Source organism: Elgaria multicarinata, chromosome 11 (assembly GCF_023053635.1).
Source record: "Elgaria multicarinata webbii isolate HBS135686 ecotype San Diego chromosome 11, rElgMul1.1.pri, whole genome shotgun sequence".
Lineage (NCBI taxonomy): Eukaryota > Metazoa > Chordata > Lepidosauria > Squamata > Anguidae > Elgaria > Elgaria multicarinata.
This window is the reverse complement of record NC_086181.1, coordinates 13,268,951-13,282,456: the sequence shown is the minus strand read 5'-3', so window position 1 is coordinate 13,282,456 and position 13,506 is coordinate 13,268,951. Positions and strand designations below refer to the sequence as shown.

Sequence of the window (13,506 nt, the reverse complement as noted above, 5' to 3'; positions counted from 1 at the left end):
CCACTGAATTCCATGGGGCTTGCTCCCACGTAAGTCTAATAAAGGGATCAAAGCCCGGAGAGCCGCGCATGCGTAGCGGCATCCAGCCCCGAGGTCCTCGGAAATTCCCTATTACGGGCATAGCGCTGCCCCTCTTCCCTACGGCGGCCTCGGCGTCGCGTCACCCAGGCCCCGCCCCTTATGTCCCTCTAGCGGCGCGGCGTAGAAATCTCTCAAGCGCTGGGCATCGTAGAGACTCTCCACATGTGATCCCTAGAGCTTATCCCTCCCACCTCATCATAGAGCACCACCCTAGAGCGTAACCGGAAAGGCCGAAGTTACCCACACGCCGACTAACGCTCGCCCTTGCAATCGCTATCGCCCCTTCCCCATTATGGCCCTCGAGGAACCCCGGAAGGGGGGCTGAGTTTAATACGCTCCAGGCAGAAATAAGGTCCACTTAGGAGGATTTTTGGTTGGTTTGCCCGAATGCCTCCCCCTTTCAAAGAGATCTGTCCATGCCAGGGAAGTTCCGGAGGTGACCGAGTTGTGTCCCTTAACCGTTTCACCTTGTAGCCCGGTAACAAAGCCACTGTGCCTACCCACGCCTGGCATCATCGCCACATGAGGTTTACAGCACTTAGAACAAAACAAAAACAAACCAGTGACGACAGATTATACTCAATAATCCTAGAATATTGAGTAACTGAGAGAAAACAATTGAATAAAGGGCAGTGGATCGGTATGATGGAGGGCAGCGCTGACCAACACACTCCTAGTAGGAGGCAAGAATGCATTGCAACATTTGTTGCATGTCCCGTTTGTCCTTAATACCATCGTCAGTTTCTCAGGAACAGGCCTATAAACAAATGAGTAGTATGGGAAAGGTGTATTTTCCGTCCTTGAAACCAGCCTCAAGTTCTACAGGACTCCTGTTCAAGGCAGTCTGGAGCCCTAGGAGATGGGGATACTGTGCAACATTTTGTTGCAATTCCCTCATTTTAGATTTCACCCATTGCTTCATAGTTCTTTTTAAATGGCACTGGTTTGCTAGAGGTGAACTGCCATGTACAGAAAAATGTCTAGTGACAAGCATGAGGTACATTCATTTACATAACTGTTTTTCCAATTAAGAAAGGAGTAAGCAGAAGCTTTAGCCTGTGGAACTGCCCAGTTTCAGAATGCAGATAAGTTTATGAAGCCCCAACTCCTCAGCATGCAACTTTGGGTTTAAGGCACAGTGCATGTCTGATGATGACATGAAATTACAATAGTTATATTAAATCCAGTTATTTGATATCCTTTTCATAGGTCATAGAATAGTTTTCTTCAGAAGACTATTTTATTTGTCTGAGAGCCAATAGTGTCACCAAAGGCATTACACCTTTTTTAATCAACTATATTTCATTGTTGTTCAGAGAAAGAATCCATGAATTGATTTTGAAAGACACATTCCTGCCCCATCCCCATCCACACATAGAATCATAGAATTATAGAGTTGGAAGGGGCCTATAAGGCCATCAAGTCCAACCCCCTACTCAATGTAGGAATCCACAGTAAAGCATACCTGACAGATGGTTCATAGGCAAAATGAAAGAATGAGACAAAACAAAACTTGAATCTTATTTATTTAGAGAAAGTTTGTTTAAATTTGTTAACACCCTGGGCAAAGGAGACAGGCTCAAACCAGAGAGGACACAGACAGACAGCAGCTGCAGCGTAGCTCCAAGGCTTTTACATGGCGAACAAAATGAGGAATGCCACCATCAAACAGAAGAGCCCCATGGCCTCCGAGAGGGCAAAACCCAGGATAGCGTAAGAAAACAGCTGCTGCTTGAGAGATGGGTTCCTGTTGGTGGAACATAGAAGATCTGTAAGATCAAATCCTATTGGCTACTCCAAAATAAAAGGCTGCAAAATGTTCAGTAGCACAGTATTCCTCAATTTAAGACAGGGATGGGGAACCTGTAGCTAGCTAGAACTATTTTTCTTTGATTTCAGGCCACTTAGTTAAACTCTGAGACACATGGGTCCATTCTCATTATGTCTATAAACAAGCTACACGACAGCCCACCATGGCTTAATTTACCCGTGGGGGCTGTCACATTATGCCAGGTGCATGCGGGCACCATTTTTACACGATGCCCATAGGTGCCCAGTCTGGTATTGCTTGTTCTGTTGTGCAACCCCAAGCAGCATGGATTGTTTGAGGGTTAGACAACCCTCAAATAACCCTAAAACAAGCCATGCAAAAATGGTCCCTGTGCTTGCATGGCACAACAACTCCCTCAGGTAAATGAAGCCACCGTGGGCTATTGTGTCATGCGAACCAGGTCACTATGTCTAAAGATCTGTAAAAATACCCTGCCTGAACATAAGCACTCAAAGCTTCTGAAGCACTGCCCAACCTTCAAAGAAATATGCATTATCCCTGCTCCCCATCAAAGCACCTTAGGTGGCACAAGCAACAGTTCTAAGGGAAGGTTCACTGCAATAACGTTTAGCAGCCCAAAGAGACTAAGAATTGCTTCTTTAGCACATGAGTTTTGTGTTGGCTGCATATTAACAATTCTGTTTTGGCAGTGAATTTTCAAGAGAGGCTGTGAACCTAGTGGTTTGGGAAAGACATCTGTTCATCTTGTCAACAAAATACTTGCCCCAAAAATCCATTTGGAACTCAATTCTCCCTCTTCCTTCTACTACAACTTTCCCCACGTAGGTATCCAGCATTGCCTGCCAAAACTGATTCCCACCGGAGGGTGCATTTGTAGGTCAAATTTTTTGTCCAAAAAAAAAAAAAAAAAAAAAAAAAAAACGATTCTAAACTGCCTGCTGAAATAAAGCAGAAATGCCTTTTCCAAGCTACCTTACCTGGCATAACCGATGATTAAACTACCAAACACTGTCCCAATCCCAGCTCCTGAGCCAGCTACCCCCACCGTAGCAGCACCAGCACCAATGAATTTAGCTGCTGTGTCAATGTCATGGGAGACAGCACTGGTTTGGAATTCCCGATGAGCCAGCTGACGACTGGAAATGCCCAAGACCTGTGGAGGAACCAAGCAAATAAGATTTGGGCCAGATATTTGAAATCTCCATATAATTTTTCCTTCTCAAGAGCTTTTCATTGAGCTGTTCTCAAGCAACAGGTTGGGGCAGGGGTTGTCAAAGGTTCTACCCCCAAAGATCACTGAAAATTACTGAGACTCACCTGTCACAAAATGGTGACAGACGTAGGCAAAGTTTGGCATAATCACATAGCAATTGCTGATATCATTTTGTATTGCTATTTAATCCCTCTCTGAAAATTGCTAATTTCTTTGCACCAGCAATTTCCTTGTAGCAGGGAGTTCCATAGTTCAGCTTTCTTCAAGTTAAGTACAGGCATTAGCTCTGGAGAAACATTTGCTGATCCAGAGGCTCTATGTCAGGGTTTCCAGCCTGCTGCCCATGAGCACCAACATCTATTGGCTCCCACCACGCTACCTGCCTCTGTTCATTTTAATCTTATTTATTTTGTAAATTTTATTATTTTAAATTATTTTTAACTGGGAGATTGTCATGGTGTAAAGCAAAGTGTTGCCCTTTATTTTGGAGCTCAGACCCCTACCTCTGCCTTTACTTCAGTTCTTGGATTACTTACCTTTCTATTAGTCTTACCACCTTGCCTTCTGGAAAATGAATTCTTTGAGACAGCCTATGCCCACCATGGCAGCTATTTTAAGAATGAGCAAGCCCCTCCCCGGCAGCCATTTTATAAGAGTGCCTGTTACACACTCTCGAAATTCCAAATGTGAACACTAACCCAAAAAAGGTCAGGGGCCACGCCTGTAAGTAAAGAAAACTATTTGATCATTTTTCCTCCTCTCTGCACAGTCCTCTCAAAGTCTTCTTACCCTTCTCCTGTCATTTCTTCTCCCTTCTTTTATATTTAAATTGTACCCTATCTCCAACTGCCCTCCTGCCGCTTTTACTTTCACTTTCTCGTATAACAGCTTCCATCTCTTCTCCCCTTTTTGTTCCCAGTTTTAAAAAATTATTAGCCTTGCTCACTAACCAACACCTGCCTATGCAGGGTGGATGGTGTGGCCAAACAGAGAACAGGCACTGGGTAGTCTGCAGCACTGAGACCCACCTGAAGATTGGCTGAGACCTACTGGTGTGTCCTGACCACAGATTGAGAAACACTGAGTTAGGTCATATCAAGGAAAGGGGCAGGGAAGAGAGAATGCTGTGGGTGGGCATCAAGAGCATTATGGATTACCTGCTAAGCTTCTAAGCCAGGTGTGAGGAACTTGTGGCCTTCCAACTGTTGTTGGACTCCAACTCCCATAAGCCCCAGCCAGCTTGGCCAATGATCACTGAGGATGGGAGTGGGGGTCCAAGACCATCAGGAGGGCCAAAGCTTGCTCACCCCTGTTCAAAATATTTGAGTGTGTATGTTTAAGAATAATATAATACTGAATCCCAACTAGATACTACTGCCAGATCATGGACTAGAGCAGAAATGCAGGTCTCCAGGAGACGCAACTCTCCATCGTTTGGTCTTCCTTCTGGAACCCTTAGGGGGGAAACTGCCCCACCTGTATCCTGCAGAGAGATGGCAGAATTGCTTAAGGCAGACACCAATGAACCACAGATATGAAGATTCTGAAAACCTCTGTGTGGTGTACAGGTAGAAAAGTCCCTACTCGGCACACAAGGGATATCAATCGTGCCATCCCCCAATCCAGAAGGAGAAGGGGGAAAAGGAACTCTTTGGAAGCTATTCAGCATGAATACCAGCACAAGGTTCATGAAGGCCAAAATTAATGCAATGTCCAAATCAGAAGGGTTGCTAAATGGATGGCGAGGAGGGTGAAAGCAGGCAAGCTGAGAGACATGCAGGCAACTGAGGTTTATGGCAAGGTCGAATAAGCTGGAGAGAGAAAGCTATTGCATTATGCAATAAACCTCTCTGATTTGAATTTTTAATATTAAGTAGGGTCCTACAAGTAATGACAAGGTAGTTGCATCTGCGCAAGAAATCACTCCTTCTTTCATTTCATTTGTGGTCTCTGAGCCACAGCAGCAGAGTTCCTTCCAAGGCTGCTCAGGTAAGGGGAGAAGCTCCAGCCCATATGAGAAGAGTCCACACGGAAAGAACTTTTCCCCATGCCAGCATTGCCTCGCTATTGTAGCATTTTATTGTTAGACATTTGGATGTATTTTGATATTTGTTTTTGTATGAAGTTCGCCACTTTGAGCTTCCTTTGGAAAGTAAGACCAGGGTACAAACACTGAAATAAAAAAGTAAATTAACACAGCAATGAGACACATAGTTTATTCTTACCTGCACAGTTTGAGTCTCTGGCCTGCTCAATATAGACAGAGAAGCTGGCCTGGTCAGAGCTCGGGAACAGCAGCGGAACTGAGGAGAAAGACATTTAATTCATATCAGAATATAAATAACTGCTCTATACAGAGGCCAGTACTGTCTATCCTGACTGGCAGTGGCTCTTTAAGGTCTTAGAATAATATTTTCCTAACCCTCTTACTTGAGATTATTTAAATTGTAGGTGCTAGCAATTTAATATGGACTAGGTATTTGCAAAACAAGTTTTCTATCACTGAGGTATGGCTCTTCCCTAAATTTGTTATGAGGTACTTTTGCTGGAGCAACTCCCACATGAGGAAAGGTTACAACATTAGTGATCTTTTAGTTTAGAAAAAGGCAACTAAGGGGTGGGGGCATGATAAAGGTGTATAAAATTATGCATGGTATGGAGAAAGTGGTTGGGGAGATAATACTAAAACCTGGGGTCATCCAATGAAGCCAAGATTCAGGACAGATGGAAGGAAACGTTTCTTCACAAAGCACATAGTTAAAACTATGGAATTTGCCACTACAAGACGTAGCGATGGACACCAACTTAGACAGGTTTAAAAGTGGGTGAGACAAATTCATGGAGGACAAGGCTATCATTGGTGGTACATCATGATGGCTATATATTACTTCCAGATAGCATTGGAAGCAATATGCTTCTTGATGCCAATTGCTAAGAAACACAAGCAAGGGAGTGCTATTACATTTATGTTCTGCTTGTGGGCTTCCCAAAGGCATCTGGCTGACCACTATGAGAACAGAACACTGGACTAAACAGGCCTTTGGCCTGATTCAGAACAGTTATTCTTATGTATGTAGGGCCATTACATTGTCAGTGTGATAGCCAACCATCTTTAGTCTTCTGCATTACTCTGGGAGCCTGTTTGGACTATCAGTTATATTAGAATAATACTTTAAGATGTTCTTAAACCTCTTATTTGTTCAATCCCATTGTTAAATATGAGACAATGTAGCGGTATCTCTTATGTTCTGCTGATCAGAAGGTAGTTATCTTTAAAGATATATCCATCTATTCATCATGTTCCTATGAAAATTCTCTTTGGCAGGGGATGCTAGATCTTGCTCGCATACAAATGTTTCTGACCCCAAATTAAGTTTGGCTAGAGTTCCAGATACGGGAAGAGTAACTTTCTCAATACTATTCTGTTACGACTTGTGCATTCAATAAGTATGTGATCAATTAACTGCTTTAAAGGTCTCTAGGGACAGAAATATAGAACAGGCCTTCCTGATCCAGCATCGTCCCTATTCTACTCTGTTGCAATACCTGATAGTTAAGCATTGCAAAGGGTTAATATTAAGACATTAAATACAGAGGGGTCAGTAGGCACAATCCTGAGCACTTGACTTACATAAGCCATGTTAAAACAAGCATGAATTGAGTGTTTTTATCAGCCTTCCCCAACCTGACGGTTTCCAGATGTTTGGACAACTTCCATCAGCCCCAACCAGCATGGCCAATTATAGGAGTGCTCAGAGTTGTAGTCCAAAACATCTGGGGGGCACCAGGCTGGGGAAGGCTACTCTAAACACAATATGCACAATAGCTGTACCACACCCAATGATTTCCCCCATTGGCTTCACAGCCTATAAGAGGGAGTTTGAGTTAATACACTGGTAACAAGCCATACTTGAAAAATCTTTTTGGAAAGGCAAGATATACATTTTATAATAAATGGAATGATTAAGTAAATACCCAGTGGTCCGCTGCCCCAACCAAGTAAAATCAAGATAGACAGGCAGAGATGTTTCATTTTATTTTCTGAACTGCAAGACGGTGGTCAGTATCCAATTGACTAATAATTAGTGTGTATGAGCAGGAGGACAAGTAAAAAGTCATTGGCTAGTAACTTTTGTGAACTTATTTGCAAGGCTAGTAACACACCCTTCAAAAGCCATTATGGTTTAGCTGGCATTTGATCAAGGTGCAAACAACACCTCAGCCAAAGTTCATTCTGTGGGCTTGGACAAGTCACTCTTAACTCTTCCTCTGTAAATGGGAATGTTAGTTACCTACCTTGCAGGGCTGTTGTAAGGATGAATAACTTAGGGATAATAAAGCACTAGAATTACTAACTCTCTTTTTTAAGGCACCTGTAAACCAACGTTTCCTTACCAGAGCTGGCGAGGCCAGGAGAGCTACTGGAGTCTGCATTCTGGTAACCCTGAATAAAAGGAGGAAAAGCTATGTTTACATATACATGCTTCCTAAATACTCACTGAGGAAAGCCCACCATGTGGCAAATATCTCATTCCTAAAGAACAAGTAGATCATATTTCTTTATCAATTTATCTTCTCTTTCCATATCATATAGTTTTCTATAAGAGTTTTTACAAAGCGTCAATTGAAAATTGAACCAGAAGGTCAAGCTAGTCTTGAAGGAACACTGTTAACAAAGGTTCCAGTTATTCACAAAGAGTAAAGAACCAGATAGGACAGCCAGTATGTGCAACAGTGACCCCCAGCTGCAGACAGACACCATAAAGTGACAGACATGAATATTGTCATCAGAAGGACAGATGATTAGTCTACGTTAGTCTGACAGAAAATGGCTTCCTCTCTTAGGGAATTCAAAGATTCTAGTGAAGACAACATATTTCATGCTACAATTAACTGAATGAAGGTTGCCTAAGAGAGGCCCTACACACAGCTCTACTAGCTAGCAGATAAGAAAAGCTCAATTAAAACACAGGATTTGCAGCATGTTAGCCAATGTTTCAGACCTATAGTTACCTCTCCACAAAGTGTCATTTACAAAGGGATCCCAGTAAGTCACAAAGCCGTTTCCCCTGCCCCAAATCTAACAGTTCCCCCAGCCTTTGCCCATTTTTTAACTAGCTCCTTCAGTTGGTGGCATGCATCCTAAGCTCCCACAAAGATCACCCTAAAACACCATTTCCCCATCTACACCTTTGTTGACTCTCCACACCTTAAGGGGCCATGATTTGTTTCCTTCATATTAGCTATTGTCCTTTGCATGATGTTCTGTTAGACAAATTGTCCTTTTTTCTTTTGTCTTTAGCCCCACATTTCCCCCCTAGTCTTATCCCATTCTTTTTGCCTCACCCTTCTGCCAACATCACAAAACATAGGAATTCAGTGCCCTCCCTAAGCAAAACACACTGCCTTTTCCCCTCACAGCAGTCATGTTGAAAGCCCTCACCCCCCATTGATTTGTTTTCATCTATATCAGCTGGACATTACTATCTCTACCAAATCACTCTGATAATCCCCCTCCGTTGCTCTAAAGTCAACTTGCACCGCAGCCCTTTCCAGAGCTTAAATGTGATTCCCCTCCATCTCCTGTCACCTTTCAGGCTCAGTTTAAGGTGATGGCCTACAAAAGTTTAGATCGCCTGACCTGAGCAGGCATACCGCCAGCCTAGTCTCCCACCACAGCCTCTAAGAGCAACTCAGAAGACTTTAAGATATGGTATCTGCTTGCCACATCGGATCTGCAAAGATTCCAAAAGCGGCAGCTTTCTCTCATCTTTAGTGACAAATTCCAGAGGTGAAACCATGTTACCTTAATATAATAACGGCACCTTGAAAGAGGAACAGATTTGTACTGCCAGACACTCCCATGTTATAGAGATCAAAAGCCACAGAAGCTCATGCCACAATAGGATGACAATCCAATGCACATTTACGCAGAAGTCAGTCCCACTATGTTTAACGGGGGTTAACCTCAGGATACTGGTGTAGCCTTCCCCCATCTGTTGCTGGCTGGGGGATTCTGGGAATTGTAGTCCAACGTATCTGAAGGGCACCCGGTTGGGATAGGCTGCCCTAGAGCATTAGGATGTGGACTCAGAAGTGGGTTGGATTGCAGCCTGAATCTCTTAGTAGCTAAGGCACCGCAAGACGCCTCATCTCGGGAATTTTCTTCCTTGGGAACTCCCCAAAGCCGGAGTCTCAGCAACGGCTGGAAGCACTGCGAGGGGCCCCCTCCCCCCGCCATTCAAACTACCCCACCCCGCCATTCAAAGTACCCTTCGTTGGCCAAGGACGAATCAGACCGACAAGACTACTGAGAATAAAACGGGCACATTCTTCCTGCCCCCTCCATGTACCCGACTCTCCACGTCCTTCCAACGGGCTCTCTGCCTCATGCATGCCTTCCCCCCGCCACACCGCCTGCCGCCGCCTTTGAGGCACCCCTCCCTGCAAACCTTCTAGAGAGCAGAACGGCTGCAGGAAACCTCAGAGTCGCGGCTCTGCTGACCAGACAGCGCCAAGCCCCTCCCGCCCTCGCTCACCTTGCCAATGTACCACAGCGTCCTCCACTCCTATTGGCCGCCGCGACGCAAAGAACGCTGCCCAGCCAGGCCCCGGTGGCTCACGGGACGCAGACCTCTTCGCCGCGCGCCATTGGCCTCCCTCCCGCGCGCTCCTATCCCCCCGCGTGGGGATTGGGTAGCGCTAAAGGGCTCGCGGCTCGCTCATTGGTCGGCTGGCTGCCTCTGCTCCCGGGAGTGATCCATTGAGTGCGTCGGCGTTCAGGGAGGGCTAGTCACGTGCACCCCTCCTTGAAGGGTTGGAGGTTACTGCGCACTACCGTGAGACGTTATAGAGTCGCAGCATATCTCTGAGAGGGCGGGGCTTTTCTTCGTGACGTATTAGGAATTCCATGTGCGCACTGGGCACCGTCTCACGTGTGAAGGTCACGCACGCGCGTGTCCATTTTTCTGGGATTGGTTGTGGTCTTCAGTGAGTGTATGCTTAATGTTGGTACACTCCTGCGCGTGCGTGATTTGATCTTACTATGCCTTGATCACTGCAGACTTTAATGGCTGTTGGCACCTGAGTGTGAGAGAAAAACATTGCATGTGAGTTGATACGGACTTCATTGGTGGTGTCATAACGGTGATGGCCCATTCACACATAAAGATCCCTGGATGCTGGAATCCACAACTATATGCATGTATATTTGGGGGGAAATCCCAACAGTGTACTGTGGGAATTATTTCCTATTTAGGATTGCACCCTAAAATAATCTTAATTTCTGTTTAGATAGAAAAAAGTCCTCCAACTCCCAGTGTGCCCCAAGAAGTGCATAGGATTGCAGCCTTAATAATGTAAACATGTCACCTTCACATGATAGTGGATAACTTTATCATCTGTGAACAGCTGTGTAGGTGAAAAAATGCCATAGTTGTTGGTTAATAGTCTAGAGAGATTGGATGATTAATGGTAGTCAATAGCTAGGTCAGAGATGGTCTCCTGAGAGTTCATAATCTCTCTAGGTTTTTAAATGGGATACCTACTGGAGCTTGAGCACTACTTCAGCTGAGGGAACTGGGTAGACACAGCAGAAAAAGCAGTTCACAGTGCAATTCTATATTTGTACAGAAGTAAGTCCCAATGAACTAAATAGGATTTACTCCCAGGTAAGTGAGTGTAGGATTGCACCCTAAGTGTTTTGAATAAGGAGACAGAGGCTGCGTTCTGACAACACTACAGTCAATGGTAGGTTAATAGTCAACTCCAGGGTTGATTATCAAGGGAATACTCCCCACACGACATCAACCATGGAGTGGATTAACACCAGCATGGAGTTGACTATCAGTCAACTGTGGCTGGGTTCAAACAACATGATAACCAATGGTGGTTTAAGTAGTCAACTGTCAGATCAGTGGTCAACGGTTAGTTATTGGCTGAGTTCGGATGACACGCTAATCAACGGGGTGGGTGTGTAATAGGAACAAAATGGAAGTCAACCATTGATTAGCGTGTTGTCTGAACTCAGCCAACGTGTTGTCTGTTGGGTCAAAACTGCCCCACAGTTGACTGTTTTCCCAAAATAACGAACTGAGATAAACCGCTCTGCAGAGTTGACTGTCTGCACAACTATTAGTTGGTGTGTTGTCTTTCAGGCTCGGTGGACTATTTCAGCTGGCTACAGAGTTCCTGGGCAAGAGTGGCCAAAACTGTGCCATCCACTATGCTACAACTGGCACAATTCGCAGAGGCTGCTGGGTTAGCACTGGGAGGACTGAGTGAGTAGAGGGGTGGGGGCTGTGTCAGTCAAACGCTGGTTGACTATGCCAGCCCCAACCACTCCGTAGTTGTGTAGGAACATGTTGGCTGAGTTCAGACGACAAGCTAATCAACTGGGGTGAAAGTGAGAACTGTCCATAGAAATCAAGGTGAAAAATGTGTGTGAATGTTTAATTTTTTGCATATTTCAAAGTGTGGCGAGAGTACACGCAAAGCCCTGTGCAACTGAGTGCTGCATGTAGGCTAGGAGAAGGCAATATAAGTAGGGTGATTTGCATGGGTGATTTTTGACTGGAAAACCAAATTGGTATTGGCTCCACCTGTAACCTACAATGCCAACACTGGGCTATATTTCAGGGTTGTTCTATGCTACCTTTTTTCATCAGCCTGCCATTTAACTTGTAATAAAGATCTGATTATGGTACAGGGTTGTTGGAAGGCAGTCTCAGCCAGACTGCAGTATTAATTCTGAATTACATTGTCAGGCTGACAATGTAATTCAGCCTCAAACCTACAATATGGGAATTAAAGTTTGCATAGTCATGGCTACGACACACACTCCTTTAGATGGTTAGAAACACACACAATTACATGTTTTATATTTTATTTATTTATTTATTTATCATACTTATACCCCGCTCCTCAGCCAAAAAAGGCTCTCAGAGCGGCTTACACTTAGCAAAAAAGACAAGTTAGAGCAGGAAACACTTATCTTTGCTGCTATTATTTGTTCAGGAACATCTCTCTTTGGTGCTGCTGCAATCATATTATGTGCAGTTCTCATTTCCACCCAGGAAGCCATTTAAAAATGCTTTCTCCATAGAGATCTGGACAATCACCACTGGCAATGGTGATACACAGAGCCAGTGTGGTGTAGTGGCTGAGGGGTTGGGCTTGGAGTCAGGAGATCCGAGTTCTAGTCTCCACTTGGCTATGGAAACCCACTGGGTGACTTTGGGCTAGTCACAGACTCTCAGCCCAATCTACCTCACAGGGTTGTTGTTGTGAGGATAAAATGGAGAGGAGGAAGACTATGTATGCCTCCTTGGAGGAAAAAAGGTGGGATATAAATGAAATAAATAAATTCTTTCTGATTTATTCCTCTATCGCTGTGGAATGAACTCAGTGGGACATATACAAGTAAACATAATTATGATCAGCCTATAAGAACCAACTCTGAAACATGTTTACTGGGAAGTAAATCCTATTGAATCAAAGTGTGTGTTTAATTGGCTTCATTAATGGCCTATGCAAAGTAATCCTGTGCATATTTACTCTGAAGTAAGTTTCACTGCATTCAGTGGAACTCTTCTCCCCCTCCCCCCAAGTAAATGTGCATAAGATTAGCGGCCCTAAATTGGAATCCTTCATCAATAGATGTTTATTAACCTTTTTCATATTGTTTAGTTAAAGTTTTTCATTATGTTTAGAGATGTAAGAAATTTAACTCCAGGTCACTTGATAAAGTATCTGAGGTTTACACGAATGTACACCTTGAACTGAGAATCGTTGTCTTTTGCCTGTTATTCCTGCACTAATAGCATTCACACATGACACTCTCCAGACTTGCAGTGCAATTCTATACATGTCACTCAAACCCCATGGAATTCAATGGGACTTACTCCCGGGTAGGTATGTGTATGTGTGTGTATGTATGTGTGTGTGTGTATGTATGTGTATATATATATATGTGTGTGTGTGTGTGTGTGTGTGTGTATGTGTGTGTGTGTGTGTATGTATGTATGTATGTATGTATGTATATATATAGGGTTGTAGCTTTAAGGGCATTTTGTCAGAAAAAGAGGGAAAGACAATCGAAGCGTCCTGTTAGTCCACGAAAGCTTATACCATAAGAAATGCGTTAGTCTTTAAGATGCCAGAAGTCTCTTCCTTGTTTTTGCTATCGAACAGGCCTCGGGGCTGGCGGTCAGTTGACCGGAAGCCAAACCAAAAGACTTGCGGAATTGTTCGACTAATACACGCTAGACGCTGACTCTGAGCGGTATACCGGGAAGGCAGCATTTTTTCCATCCGCCTGCAGAACTACAGTTCCCAGCATTCCATGCATAGGGCGGTGCCTTCAGCTGTAACTTTCCAAGGAGAAGGCGGAGACTGTCCGATGGGCGGAAGCATTATTAAG

The 13,506-nt window shown here is 44.3% G+C and overlaps 1 protein-coding gene and 1 long non-coding RNA gene across 3 annotated transcripts; one reads left to right on the top strand and one right to left on the bottom strand.

Moving 5' to 3' along the window:
- Positions 1-1,589: 1,589 nt before the first annotated feature.
- ATP5MC1 (ATP synthase membrane subunit c locus 1) lies at positions 1,590-9,727 on the bottom strand. Of its 2 annotated transcripts, none has more exons than XM_063137913.1 (5): positions 9,626-9,727; positions 7,482-7,530; positions 5,312-5,389; positions 2,851-3,026; positions 1,590-1,828 (listed from the first exon to the last, which is right to left on the bottom strand). In XM_063137913.1, exons 2-5 carry the CDS (start codon positions 7,518-7,520, stop codon positions 1,714-1,716), a joined length of 408 nt encoding a protein of 135 aa, XP_062993983.1. In that variant the 5' UTR covers positions 7,521-7,530; positions 9,626-9,727; the 3' UTR covers positions 1,590-1,713. The 2 variants fall into 2 exon arrangements, with proteins under 2 accessions (XP_062993983.1, XP_062993984.1); XM_063137914.1 differs by lacking the exon at positions 9,626-9,727 and adding an exon at positions 9,539-9,619.
- A 391-nt stretch (positions 9,728-10,118) lies between these two features.
- LOC134406557 (uncharacterized) lies at positions 10,119-13,420 on the top strand. Its single transcript, XR_010025976.1, has 3 exons — positions 10,119-10,195; positions 11,243-11,365; positions 13,278-13,420. It is a non-coding gene; the product is annotated as an uncharacterized LOC134406557 (long non-coding RNA).
- The last annotated feature ends 86 nt before the right edge of the window (positions 13,421-13,506 follow it).

Bases quoted from the DNA above. Each gene is read 5' to 3' on its own strand.
- ATP5MC1 (XM_063137913.1), bottom strand. From the start codon at position 7,520: ATGCAGACTCCAGTAGCTCTCCTGGCCTCGCCAGCTCTG. The intron at 3,027-5,311 runs GTAAGAATAAAC...GTTCCTCCACAG, and splicing joins CAGAGACTCAAACTGTGCAG to GTCTTGGGCATTTCCAGTCG. The intron at 1,829-2,850 runs GTAAGGTAGCTT...TTCCACCAACAG, and splicing joins TTAATCATCGGTTATGCCAG to GAACCCATCTCTCAAGCAGC.